Source organism: Protobothrops mucrosquamatus, unplaced genomic scaffold (genome assembly GCF_001527695.2).
Source record: "Protobothrops mucrosquamatus isolate PMUCROS unplaced genomic scaffold, P.Mucros_1.0 scaffold298, whole genome shotgun sequence".
Taxonomy (NCBI): domain Eukaryota; kingdom Metazoa; phylum Chordata; class Lepidosauria; order Squamata; family Viperidae; genus Protobothrops; species Protobothrops mucrosquamatus.
Window position 1 is genome coordinate 528,563 of NW_015386641.1, and position 14,737 is coordinate 543,299.

The 14,737-nt window shown below is 38.0% G+C and overlaps 1 protein-coding gene across 1 annotated transcript in view; it reads left to right on the plus strand.

Moving 5' to 3' along the window:
• Positions 1–205: 205 nt before the first annotated feature.
• Positions 206–14,737, plus strand: part of FNDC3B (fibronectin type III domain containing 3B) — a 201,170-nt gene continuing 186,638 nt past the window's right edge. Inside the window, exon 1 of the mRNA XM_015814932.1 lies at positions 206–340. Coding sequence (XP_015670418.1) covers positions 230–340 — 111 coding nt within the window. The 5' untranslated portion in view covers positions 206–229. The remainder of the gene's footprint in view (positions 341–14,737) is intronic.

Sequence of the window (14,737 nt, forward strand, 5' to 3'; positions counted from 1 at the left end):
ATTATTACTAACATAATTTCTATGCATTGCTGTGGTCTATGGTAACAAGGCATAATATCTATCAGCTGTTAATAGATTAGTATCAGCTATTCAATATGGCAGCAAATGTTTGCATTTTTAAAAGTTCTGATGAAAATAAAAAAAAGAAAGAAAGAAAGAAAGAAAAATCACATTATCCACTGTAAATTTTATTTCTTTTAGGAAGCCCGTAGAGGAAAATTCTCCATGAATGTACGTCACAATGATGATGACCGACCAAATCCCACTGGAGTTGCCATCACTGCTGAATGGGGAAGTGGCCATGATGCCTCACTTAGTCAATGGAGATGGAACACAGCAGGTCAGTATAGTCTGGTGGTGGTGGCTTGGAATGTATATTTCTGCTATTTGTGACTTGTGTACTGATGGTTTATATGTTTACTTAGAATTAAGGTCCATGGTATAATAGAAATAATAATAGTATTTAGGCTTACATACCTAAATACAACACTTTCTGGGCGATTTACAATGTAAGCATTATTTGCATATTGCCTCCAACAATTTGGATCCTCATTTTACTGACCTGGTTAAGAATGGAAGGCTGAGTCAACTTTGAGCTTTGTCAGGATCGAACTCATGGCTGCGGGCAGAGTTTGCTTGCAATACTGCACTTTAACCACTGTGCTACCAGGCCTTAAAATGGAACTAATTCTTGAGAAAGAAGAGAGAGAGAACTTTAGTATTATTTTTAATGCCTTTCACTAATTTACTTTGTTCTGTGATAGGGTTGAAGACTATGTAATGCAAGATTCCCCAGAAAGTCTCATAGCCAAGAGACTTGAATTGAAACTCCACCCCTTTTATATATGTGGCAAAGGGGTGAGGCTTTGATCTCAATAGCACAACTGCCATCTTGCCTATTTGGTCCCCATCCTTGAAGACTCTTGTTCAGCACGACCATTTATCTAATGGATTCATCATGTTGAGTTTCCTCAAAAGTCTAAATGGCCAACTTGTCTAGGGAGATATAAACACTGAGGACAAAACTAATTAAAAAATTGGGTGACTCATGGCTGTGTCTGGAATTTAAGTAATCTGTATCACATTTTCTCTCTAACAACAAGCAATTTTCTAGTTAGACAATGGCAGATGGTCATTTCTCATTACATAGAGAAGATCAAAGATGACATATTCATTGAGTCAAGCTTCAAAATCCCTGATCAGAATATTGGTTGATTGCATAATCATCAACTAATTCAGAAACTGTTGAAGTTTTTGATATAGCGATAACATGAATAAGACTCAAACTACTCCATTTAAAGGTAGCATGTTCTTCAGTCTTTTTTTAGTGTAATAATACTTGAGATGTTATGACTTGGACTGTTGTTTTCCTTCCTTCCTTCCTTCCTTCCTTCCTTCCTTCCTTCCTTCCTTCCTTCCTTCCTTCCTTCCTATCATTTTCTGCTCGCATGGTAATTACCCAACTTCTTATGAAAAGTATGAACAAAACTTTTTTTTGTAAATTGAAAAACTAATCACAGAAACACTAGCAGCAGCAGCAACTATTTTTTTATTGATGTGCCATGTGAATCCATAAATGAAGATCTGTTCTGTACTGAGTGATACCTGCATATTGAAAAATAGCATAAAAAGAAGGGGCAAGTTCCTCATTTTTATATTTGGTTTTTTTGTGTTGGAAAACTTTTTGAGTTTGAGCAAAGCATTCATTGGGAGCAACTGTAATTTGTACGTTTTGATGGTCAGGCAAGAGGATTAAGGCAGGAATTGTATATTCCTTATCTACAAAGTTTTGAAAACAGATAATTCATACCTGCTCAGAGTATTCTTAGTCAAATTCCCAGGTGGACTCTAGAATCTCTTCAATTAAAGTTTAGCTGGGAAGAATGCAAGAATGGGCCTTTAATTTTCCTTGTTTGCAACAGCACTTTTTAGTTTTCAAGAAAGTGTTTCATCTTAAAGGCTAATTACAACTTTCAGAACAATGAATTACTTTTGGAGATGAAGCAGGAAGACAGAGAAGGGGGAAATACCCATTTTAATTCACCATTTTGAAAATTAACATGAGTCTGAAAGTATTTCCAGGATGTAAAAAGAAAAAAAAAAGTTTTGGAAGAGTTGAGAAATAAATCTTATGAGCAAGATTGCTTACCACCAAGACATTCTCAGTCACTGTGTATAAACAAAAGGCAGCACAATCCAACCCAGCGTTATTTGTCCCAGATGGAGTTCTAAACTTGGCTGTATCTCCAACGCTGATGTCATGGTGCACTAAGAAAATTCTGAAAGAGAGGCGTATATAGCAACCATTTTATTCCTGTGTGATTGGTGTGGGAGGAAAGGGCTGAGGGAGTGTAGGCTGGAAAATGTGTTTCATGTTGTTTCTTCTCCTCCCCCCCCCTTTTCTCTTTTGGAGAATGGTGATCACGAATGTGGGTCTTGATGCTAGAGAAGAAACAACATTGAAGAATGGTCTATCTTGTGTTGTTGTTGTTGTTTTCAAATTTGTTTTGCTTTCTTCTATGTCCTGCATAGCAAGATAGAGCCAAAGGATTCCTGATAGCTTAGTACGTGAATAATTGAGGGAGAAGTAAGCTGCTAATCCTATTTTACAAAATATCCATAAAACAAGATGCACTTTTACACAACAGTTCTTTGTAGCTATTTCTTCTTCAAGTAGATGGCATGATTGACATATCAGCCTATCATTCTGATCCAGTAGGCCTCAAATGGAACTGTTCTTCAGTTTCAGACTTAACAACTCCTAAGAAAGTGTGCTGAAAACCTCAGCCATATAATATCTTTATTGTAGGGTCCTGAAGTTAATGGCATGAACTGGAATGTGTGTGTGTGTGGGGGGGACGATCATGAACTAATTTAAGCATCCACAGTATTTGGGGGCAACTGCCAGAGCCTTATTGGCTTGACAGTGTCTATTGTTGTTGCATACTTTAATGCTCTCCTTGGCAAATTTTGTTTCTAGCCAAATAGCTGGGCTTAGATGTAATGTTAATTTTTTAACACAGTTGCTTTGGATAGTGAGATGGACAGCATATAAATTTAATAAATAAATTTAACAGCATAATTGCTGTATATTTAGGCAGTGAGGGGAGCCTTAGCATGGTGCCCATTAGTACCAAGATGCTTTGTACTATTTTTTTAAACTATCGTTGCCCCTCTAAGCTTTCTGCCTTTTAAAAGGCATAAAATACACACTTTAAAGTAAGTAACTAAATTGGAAAAAGAAACACTGTGGCCCAAAGTATCTTTTCCAGAATTATGTTTATTTCATTCATTCTAAAAGTTGATGAAAGTCACTATGTGTATGGAAGCTCCCTGTGAATATGCCTTGATATGGTTCTTAGTCACCCATTCTCTTTAAATAAAATACATTACCCTCCAAACTGTTCATGATTAGAATGGACAGGAACAAAGGACAGAAGTATGGACTCAGCTTTAAATAGGAGTAAATTTCTAAAACTCTGTTTTCTTATATATACTTTCAACCAGATGTAGCCCCAGTTTGTGTATCTGCTTAATTAGTTCCTCTTCATCCATTTTGAATCACTTCCACTTGTTTATTCAGGGGTTCTAACCCTCAAAAAACAGAAAAAGAAAGAAATACACCTATATGTCACTTATATATACTTCTTAGTTCAGATCTCTAGATGAATTTCAATTCTGACAAACTCCAATGGCCAACACCTCTAGAAAAAAATCAGTGAATCCACTGCTTGACTAAGTCTTAAGACCTCCAACTAATTCACAGTGACTGCTGATGTATTTGCAGACAGCCTGATATCCAACTTGATTTTTTAAAAATATTAAAAATGAACAAGAATGCTGCAAAGCAAAACAACCTCAAATGTGGGTATTTATTTTCAAAATGCTTCGTAAACTCTCTTGAGAGTCTGCTTGAGTGCTAATGACCAGATGACTGCAAAGAATATAAATCCTTCCATTCCCCACCAGTCAGTTAGAACTGAAGAAGCTTCTTGGATGAGAAGTGAAATGTTTTCAAGGAAAAAACCCCCCAACAAAGTCCAGTTGCCTTTTGGAAAAGCAGCTTTGGGACAACCATGACTGGATGATTGAGAATCTCCATATACATAGTACTTTCATAGGCTGGTTATTCTGTGATCAGGAATAGCATGGCAGGTCTTTTATGAAGAATCTTTATTGTTGTAGTTGTGTTTTATGCTTTCCTTTGAGGAAAGCAGCAGGAAAAATTCCATAATCAGGATTGTGGGTTGCCTGATTATACGGTTGGAGCAAAATTATGTTCTTAGCTTCATATTTCTGCTTAGAAATGATGACTTTTGCTTTTGAGAACAGTGGTGTTTTCCAGCAGACTGGCAGAATTTGCACAATCTGAATTTTTAAAAAGTTCCTGAGAAGGAAATCTAAAGATAGAAATTATCTGCAGATTCCTCTCTTAAAGAGACAGGTCTTGGTGGAAACAACCCCAAAGTGGGAACAGGCAAAGAGAAACAAGCACAAAAATAGTTTTTCCCCCCTCTTAAGAGCATCAAGCATGTGATTTATATTCTGAAAACAGACTTGAGAAGCATGCTGTGGCAAGCCATATAAGACTTGCTTGCAACTTTCATGTATGGATAAATGTCCAACTTCCCTGAAATCAGCTCATACCAGATTTTTGTTCCATGCTGCCAAAAAATAGCTTAATTGAGACAAGAGGGAAAATAATGGCTTGCTGATAGGAGGATAAATTGTTTTATTTTCCTCTCTGTGCAATGAGCAAGGCTTATACATGAGGTTCTCATAGTGAAGTCTCATAGTTTTTTCTCCCAGATGTTGTTCCATTCACATCCCTTTGTTTTTATGATATGTCACCATTTAGTTTCGCTTATCAGTTCCTGTGATGCAGGCTGATCTTGTCATGCACCACATGTGCTTTTCAACTTACCTGTACCGAGGCAATCCACCTACGTATATCCTATATCAGTGATGGCGAACCTTTTAGAGACCGAGTGCCCAAAAACTGGCCCCGCCCCTGCAGATCACCCAGGCAGCCCAGCAGTGCCATGGCAGCCACGCTCTCTGCCTGCGGCCCGCAGCATCAACTGTGCGCATTGGGGCGTGAGGGCAGAGTCTTGTCTATGCTGCCTGGCTGCCATGTCCTTAGCTGCGCTGCTCCACGTGCGCCACGCTCGGGGGCGACTCTCCTCCAGGGGGGTTGCTGGTGAGGAGGGGGTCACGAGCGGAGGCAAGGGCTCCGAGTGCCGCCTCTGGCACCCGTGCCGTAGGTTCGCCACCAATGTCCTATATCCTACATAATGTGGAAAAAATGGAGAAGTTTCATTTTCTCTTTTGAAACTTACAGATAAGAATCATCCAATGAAGCTATTGAAAGGAAATTTAGAGCAAACAAAAGAGCATTTGCTCAAATACAGAACACACTATAAGATTTAATTGTGGCTACTAACTTGGATGACTTCAAAATCGGATTGGATACATTTATGGAGACAGGTCTGTAAAGGACCATTAATCTTGAAGATGCGATTTACGTTCAGTTGGGGACAGCATGACTTCCACAGATCCATTATTAGAGAAAAGTAGTTTTAATGGCTAAGGTTGGATGCATCCTTTTGCTGTGGAATATAGCAGGAAAGCAGGAAATACAATAATAGGATAAGGCAATAGATTCCATAGAATTGAAGAGTGAATAAGAATGCATTCAAGATTTAGACTTGCTTGATTAATCTGCATAAGTCTTGATTTGGAAGCTGTTGTAGTTAGACCCTGATGTTCCTGTGACAATTTGAGGCTGGATATCAGTTTTGTTTATCTGACAATACCATCAGAACCAGCATTAAAGGTGGAATTAGATTCTGACTCATCCAGTTTCTGTACTGCTTCTGACTTAGATCAGGTTCCTTAGCCAGGATTGTGTATGTACAATTTTTGACCATAATCTTATGAATTTCTATTCCTTCTTCCCAGCCTGCTTGTTGTAGATATAGAATCACAGGGTTGAAAGGAACTTGGATGTCTTCTAGTCTAACATCCTGTCCAGTGCTGGAATCTTCATTCCATTTTGGACAAATGGCTGTTCAGTCTTTTCTTGAAAACCTCCAGTGATGGAGCAGGCACATCTTCAAGAGGCATTGCTTAGTAAGCGCTCACAGTCAGGAAATTCCTTCTGAGATCAAGTTTGGAACTCTTATAGTGTAATGCTTCCACTCATTGTTCTTGTCTTACCATCAGATATTAAGAAGAATAAATCTACCCCCTCTTCCTCGTGATACACCTTGGTAGAACAGAAGACTAGGCTATGATGATTCCTCTTAGCCTTCTGTTCTGTGTTTTTCTTGTCTCTGGTAAATCATTCTCTATGGAGGAGAAGCCTTGAAAGAATGAATATGAAGTGTGTTCAGGTTCACAAAACATAACTTTATTATTATTTTTATGGTTGGTTGCACAGTCAGCCAGATATTTAAACTGGATTGGGCATTTTTACCCACCTATCGAGCCTTCCAAGGACCTGGTATACGCATATGTTGTTTAATAATATTAATGGTATCATTGCAGGATGTAAACTGTTCCAAATAAAGCTGCTTTCTGCAATTGACAGATGATGATTTGGTCAATGCTGATAGTGTTCAAGTGATGTTCCGGATGGTTGAGATTACACCCAAGCATGTATTAGTTTTCTTTTGCCATAGTCATACTACTGTTATTTGAGGATTTTATATTTTGTGGTTATCATTGTTACCAAAAGTGTATGAAGAGTAAGCCATGATTCTTCAGCATATTAGCAATAGCACTTAGACTTGTATACCACTTCATAATGCTTTACAACCCTCTCTAAACAGTTTACAGAGTCAGCATATTGCCCCCAAATCTGGGCCCTCATTTTACCAACCTTGGAAGGGTAGAAGTCTAAGTCAACCTTGAGCCATTAAGGATCAAACTCTTGGCAGTCGGCAGAATTAGCTTACAATACTGCATTCTAACCACCCTATCACCATGGCTGTTTTATACAAATGTGGGCAATATTCCTTTCATTTGAAATCAAGATTGAAGCATTGTTTCTCATTGTGATGTCCTCAGCTTTGCCAAGACTATGACTCCCAGAATTCTTAGCCAACATGGACAACATGATGGCAGACACAATTCCAATACAGCTAGGAAATGTAATGTTATGTTTATAAGCTTCTACAAAAATGCATATATGAATAAATTTCAGTATCATAGAATAGTAAGAGAGAGGTATCACTGAATTTACCAATATCCTTTATACATCCCAGTGAGACAAAGAAGCTACTTTTTTGATGAACCCTGGCCATCTCTGCAGCACTTTGGAAGGATGATAATTTTTTTGCATCTTTTGTCAGAGGAAATTGAGCATTAAGATGCTGAAGCTGGTCCAGTGTTTTGAGGTGACTCTAGATTATTGTCTGGTTGCTATAGTAACTCAGCAGGCCTGAATCATGGAAGATGTAAACACTTTGAAAAGGCAAAAAAAAATATCCTTCTTTTCCATCACTGGTGCCAGGAGTAACTAACCTCTTCCAGGAGCACTTTTAATCTCGGGCAAAGTGCATTTCCTATATAAGTAAGTTAGTAGTAGGCCAAAGTTTCAAGATCATGTGATACCACTAGACCAGTGGTTCCCAACCTTTTCTATACCCCCACCCCTAGAACGCTTCTGATGTATTCTCGCACCCCTTACAAAAGTTTGAAATAATGGCAACAAATTATATATATACACTATCATTTTGAAAACCCAAGTTTTCGCACCCCTGGAATATCATCTCGCACCCCCAGGCGGTACGAGCACCCCTGGTTGGGAACCCCTGCATTAGACAGATGTGAGCTATGGTACAGTTTACATATATTTAATATTTATTGAAAAAGCAAAGCAAATATTGATTAAATAAAGTAAGCATATGGAGAGAAAGGAAACTAAAGGAAAAAAGATCCATATAATATCAATACCAGATTGATTCAATCCTTAAATTTCAATCTATTCAATCTAAAATACAGAGAAACATATTGCTCTATTTTTCTCATTTTTAGAATACTAAAACATTTCAAGAAAATTTGATAGGAAACACATATGTTGATTCTGTTCCCGAACACTGGAAGAATAATACAGCTCATCTTTAAGGAATGAAGTCTTTGTGGAATTTGTACATTAAAGGTGGCCTTGTGCCAAAGGAGTGGTGGCAGCGTGGAGTCAATTTTGATTTCTAGAAAGTAGACTTTAGAGCTTAATTTCTGAAAGTCCAATAGTTTGAATGTTAGTGAAATGCCACGTAACTTAAAGAACGTGTGCCTTTAAAGAGCAAAGCTCAGTTCGATCTTTCGGTTCTATCACTTTGTTTTGAATGCTGTGTCTTTATTTGAAGGAAACAGTGGTCCTTGTGAATAATTCATAGGCCTTTCCAGGCTGCGAGACAGATGTCTCTAACTGCTGATTGAACTAAGATTGCAGATAGATTGCCTTTTATCAGTGTATTTTTCTCTTTCCTGGAATTCAAATTCTGATCTCTTTGCTGTCCTTGCGCCTTCTAATGAGTAACTTGTCAAATCCTTGCGGCAGATCTAACACAGTAATCCACGTTAGCATTTTTTTCTTCCTAAAACTTATAATTTAGCCATAATAGTAAGCTATAGTAGAATTATAGTGATTTTAGAGCCAATGTAATCTCTAACATTTTTCTTTTAACTTTCTAAACTTTTTGTTTCTAGTCCAGAAAAGGGTTTTTTGCTTTGATAATTTGGTAAAGGTCACTGGAATTAAAGATAGTAAAACAGCTATTAGAACAGCTTACATATCCCAAACATGTTTCAAAATTTTTAAAGGGAAGGAAGTCAGGAGGAATAAATTATCTGTTTAGTTCAGTCAACTAAGAATGTAGGTGATGTACAGTAAAAAAAAACCACATTATTAGCAATATCGTGATGATGATGTATGTTGTAAGAGATTGCAGTGGTCCATGTATGAGAATGGAGAGGCTTAAACTGAGTGACCAAGTTCATAATTGCTCTGGATTTTGAGAACATATTAAAACATTTCCTCAAAGCAGTATAGTGGTTAAGGCATTGAAGGAATTGCCAGTTTGGGTCTACCTTCAGACATGGAGCTGACTTATGACCATAACTGAACCTGGAATTATGGTGGTAAGTCATGCCAATTACTAAGGAGTCACCAAATGATCATACTTGATTTTATGACCTTTTTGCAGAGGTTGTTATGTGACTCCATTGTTTGCAATGTTTTTTTTTTCTGGAAGTTTTTGCTGAAAAATACATTATGTAAATCGTGGTCATGTGACCATGGACATTACACATGACTGTAATAGGGGCAGTTGCTGAGCACTCAAAATGTGATCACATGACCATGGGAGAAAGCCATCAGAACTTCAAATCTGAGTCATAAATACCCTGGGGAGGTCCTTCATAACTTCAAATGGTCGCTAAGCAATTGGCTGTAAGTAGAAGACCACCTGTAATACAGTTGTAAAATCTATGAATGAAGGGACATGCTCCCTTCGCACATATATAGATTTTTGAAAAAATATTGCTTGGAATAGTGTCAAACTGTTGGGCATGCAATAAAGTAGAGTAAGTGTTTCTGTTTCTAAGATCTTTCCAGATGGGCAGCTTTTAAGAAGTCTCTGTCCCTTGTTCCATTTGCTCAGGGCAAATCAGAGAACAGGCAAATATTTTTTAAGAATCTAGAGAGATGTGCAATACATGTATTTGTCTCAATTTTCTACTGTACCTCTTTTATTGATGGATTGATGTTAACTGGCCAATGCTTTGAAGGGGGAATGCCAGACTCTAAAATTGGGACTTATTGTGTGTATTTGACATTTTGCTCTGAGAATTCTGGGAGAAGAGCAGTGCTTTTCCTTTTCATGAGTTTGATTTAAAAATGAAAAGAAAAAAAAGAAATTAAATGATTGCCTTTCCAGGTGCATTATCCCATTCTTCTACAAGTTTCATCTGCTGAGAATCTAGCCCGCTCCTGACCTGTTAGACCAGGGCTTTTCAACCTTTTCACCCATTGTACTACTTTTAGGATATGGCAACATCCGAGTACCACCAGTCGCCTAGCAAGGTGTCAAAAACTTGATGACCAAAAAAAAAAAAAAAAGGGAAAAAGTGATAAAGTACGGGTAGTCCTCGACTTACAACAGTTCACTTAGTGACTGTTTGAAGTTACAGTGGCACTGAAAAAGTGCCCCCCCCAAATCACAGCCAAGCAAGACACCTGCCTGCCTGTGGCGGCGCTCTTCTTCCTGTCTGAGGTTTTCTTTGTTGTGAGCATTTCTGTTGAGGATTGGCAGCGGGGGTGGGGTGGGGGGTGTTTGATTTTTATTCCCCCCATCTGCTGGGTGGTTGCAGCAGGTTTTGGTCACTTCACATGACCCTGGGACACTGTGACCGTCATAAATATGAATCAGTTGCCAAGCATCTGAATGTAAATCACAAGACCCTGGAGATGCTGTAACATTCTAGCTGATCAGCGCTTCTTCTGGGTTCAGCAGAAGTGCCAGGATCAGTGCTGCTTTCCAGCTGATTGGTGCTTCTTCAGGGCTCAGCAGAAGCATCAGGATCAGCGCCGAGCTCCAGCTGGAGCCTGGCGCTGATCCTGGCACTGATCCTGGCGCTTCCACTGAGCCCTGACAGCCCAGAAGAAGCACCGATCAGCTGGAAAGTGGCACTGATCCTGGCACTTCTGCTCAGCCCTGACAGCCCTGCAGCTCCAGCCATCTCTTGCTCAGGCTTGTGTGGAGCTGCCACCAGTTCATCTCATTCACTTCCCCCGCTACCACTTTTCTAGGATGGTTGCGTACCACCTGCCAGGTGCCAATGTACCACAGGTGGTACCCGTACCACTGGTTGAAAAGCCCTGTGTTAGACCATCTGTGGCTCACTCTGTGTGGTTTCATTTCTTGGTGGTTCAGATTAGGCTAAACTTTGAACCTTTTAAATGAAATTTTTTTTTTGTTTAACAATATTAACCTTAAGCCTGTGTTCCTTCAAGAGGCCAGCGAGTATCACACTTTCATTCTCAAAGCAACTTAAATAATTCCGCATGATTCTTAGCTTGGTCACCGTAATTTTAAGGATATGATCCTTTCAGTTTCTGAAAGGATATATATAAAATAGTTTATATATAATAATAATAACTCTACTTTTTATTTTACTTGTAAGTTTTAATTTGATCTTAACTCTATTTTTAATTTGTGTTTTTATTCATTTACTTATATGCTTTTATTATGCTGTTGTAAGCTGCCAGAGTCACAGTTGTGTTGGTTGGTATAGAAATTTAATAAATTAAAAAAAAGCCACAATACTTTATGTATGATGGAAAAAAATGACCATTGTGAAAGCAGCTTACTTCCCCAAATGTCTTTCCATCATTGCTGAACCAGGGAGCAATGTACATGATGGATGTTATTTTTCCCCTATGGGTATAGTAGAAATAATTATGTTTTTAATGTGTACTCCCTCGTTTCCAATTCCATCTTGAAATCAACTAAAGGATGCTTTTCAGGCACTGTGAACTGGGATGAAGCATTGAAGAGTTGGTGCAGATGTTCCTACAGCCAATTCTTGCAAACTTATTTATCAGGAACTGAAGCATGATGCTGGTATATGTTAAGTCCCCAGACTCTTCCACCTAATATCATCTGCCAGCAATCATCCCTTATGTTTCATGAATTACCTTTGCTTTTCCTGTAACTTTTCATTATATGTCTTATTGTCAATATCCATTGTACTTTACTTCTCAACAAGAAAAAAGGCGAGTTCTTTTCCTGAAGTTATTGTCTAAAATTGGACACAAGGGAGGTAGGAGTAAAACTAATGTTTATTTTAGCTATATATTTCTAGCTGTGTTGATTTGGGGACTAACAACATATGTGAAAAGGCTGCACTTAGGCCTTTTTAAATTAAAGGAAAGGAGGGTGAGCAGGACTATGGAGATTTCTAACATTAATCTCATTGTGAGAAAATAAATTCCACCCAGCTAGAATCTGGATAATCATCCAAAAATTGGCACGATGACAGATCCAGAATAGGCAAAGGGAATTCCTTTTTCATGCAAGGCATGGTTCAGTGATCACAAGATGTAATAATGGCTGTAAGGAGGCATTAGATAAATTCGTGGAAGGTAAAACAATCTGTAACTGCTGCTCATATGCTAGCTCCAAAATCAGAGGTAGTGTGCTTATGAATACCAGTTCGTGCAGGTGTACAATTCACGTTAAAAGGTTTAAAATAACAGAGCTTCTGAAAAGCTAGACAGCTTCAAAATGCTGCCACCAGTCGCAGATATCATTGCAAGCATTATTGGTAGATGTCACTTGGTCATATTTTTTCATCCTCTTTTTGCCTCAACCATGATATGGCTATCATGGCTAAGAGTATCCAGAAGAAGAGCTTCTTGTATCCTGCATGAGGGATGGCCAAAATAATTATATTGAGAACTTGAAAAAGTGATATTGTTCCAGAAGTTAAGAAATGGCATTTGGAAATGTTTAACTTAATTTGTCTTGAAAAAGGCAATATTGTCTATTAATCAAAGGATGAAGCAACATATTCTACTTTGGCTGAGATGTTATGTTATTTTTTTGATAACATTTTACTCTATGGTATATTTAGTGATTATTGGTAAATTTAATATAAGTGGTGGGGTTTTTTTCTCTTAGTTTGTTTTTTATCTTTCTCTTTTTTGCGTCTTTTTTGTGTAATTTAAGGATTGTTCTGTTTATTTTTTTAGTGTATTTTGGTGTTTTATCTACATTTTGCATTGTTTCCGAACTCCAGTTTTTTAAAAATCAAACATGAATTGATTCAGTTGTAATATCTGAATTGTAAGCTTAGAATCTATTGTTCAGTCACTAAGTTGGGTTTGACTCTTTGTGAGCAACACAGGCCACAATATGCCAGGCCCCCTGTCCTCCACTGCCCCCCCGGAGTCTGCCCAAATTCATATTCATTACTTTGATGACACTGTCTAACCATCTCATCTTCTACTGCCCCCTTCTCCTTTTGCCTTCAATCTTTCCCAACTTCAGGCTCTTTTCCAACGAGTCCTCTTTTCTCATTAGATGGCCAAAGTATTTGAGCTTCACCCCTTAGAATGCCCGATGGCAATAAATGGTATCAGCTGTGGACTCATTTCAGAATGCTTATTTATGTGAAGTTTGGCTCTACCGTGATCCAGTCACATTGGTTGAAGCAATGTGTATCTCAAGATGGTATTTACTTTACTATGTGGCATTATAGTCAGAAAGTTGGGTTAAGAAAATCCAGATTGAAATTCCTACTTTTTCTTTAAAGTTTGGGTCAATCATTGTCTAACAGAGCTTTTGTGAGAATTAAATAGGGGAGAAAAGAACAATTTACTCTTCCTTCTAAGCTTCTTGGATGAGAGGGGCAATGGACAGTTCCAAATGATGTTCTACTCCATTATTTTCCCCTTAAACAAGAAAATCCCAACTATTAAATATTTTTCACCGTAGGGGAGAAAACTACTTGATCTTTTCTCTTACTCTCCATCTTGCTGATATAATAATAGAACAGAATAAGAAAGTTGGAAGGGATCTTGGAAGTCTTCTAATCCAACTCTCTGCTCAGGCAGGAAACCCTATACCATTTCAGACAAATGGCTGTCCAGTCTCTTCTTAAAAACTTCCAGTTTTGGAGCATTCACAACTTCTGGAGGCAAGTCGTTCCACAGATTAATTATTCTAACTGTCAGAAAATTTCTCCTTAGTTCTAGGTTGCTTCTCTCCTTGATCAATTTCCATCCCTTGCTTCTTGTCCTGCCTTCAGGTGCTTTGGAGAATAAGTTGACCTCCTCTTCTTTGTGGCAGCCCCTCAGATATTGGAACACTGCTATCATATCATCCCTAGTCATTAAACTAGACATACCCATTTCCAACAACGGTTCTTTATATGTTTTAGCCTCCACTTCCCTAATGAGCACCCCAGATGTGGGTAAATTGTAGGATGATAGAATGGTATTTATCCTTGTCTTCTTTTTAATGCCTTTCCTAAATAATTCATAATGTTTTGTCTTTTCTCTGGCATGGTGTACTTTTTTCAGTCTCCTTCCTCTTTTTGTTCTGATAAGTTGATAGCTTACAAAGACCCTTTCAGTTGGAATGCACCCCCGTGAGGATGATTAATTTATTTTGTGGGATGATAAGATTGCAGCTCTGTTCCAATCTGCAGTAAGTCCCACTATGTTCAGTGAATTTTCTCTCTCTATAGTGGTTTGTAGGAACGTGACTTTGGAGAGAGAAATATGCAGTTTCTACTTTTAAGGCAGCTCATCTGGAATAAATTTTATTTATTTTTTTGAAACATTTGTGTGTCTTCACTCATTGGAGCTGGGTTGGTGCATAAGCAAATGGAGTTACGGTACTTAGGCAACTGGATGCTGTGATATACCATGAAACAATGACATTGACAATAAAATGAAGAACAACTGCAAATAAACAGGCTAAGATATTTTACAAATTAAAATGGCCAAAGAAATAGTAGTCTTTTAGTTTAATTCTGTAGTGAAGCTGGTTTCAGAAATTATTTGGTTAAATGGTCACAGTTGTGTATAGCTGGATCAGCACTTTTTTTGTTGATGATGATGATTATTTAACCAGCACCATTGTTTTCCTGGCTTACTTCTTGCTGGGATTTGTTTACATTTTTATTTGTTTTTGGATCATGAGCAATTTGGGCTTGAAACAGC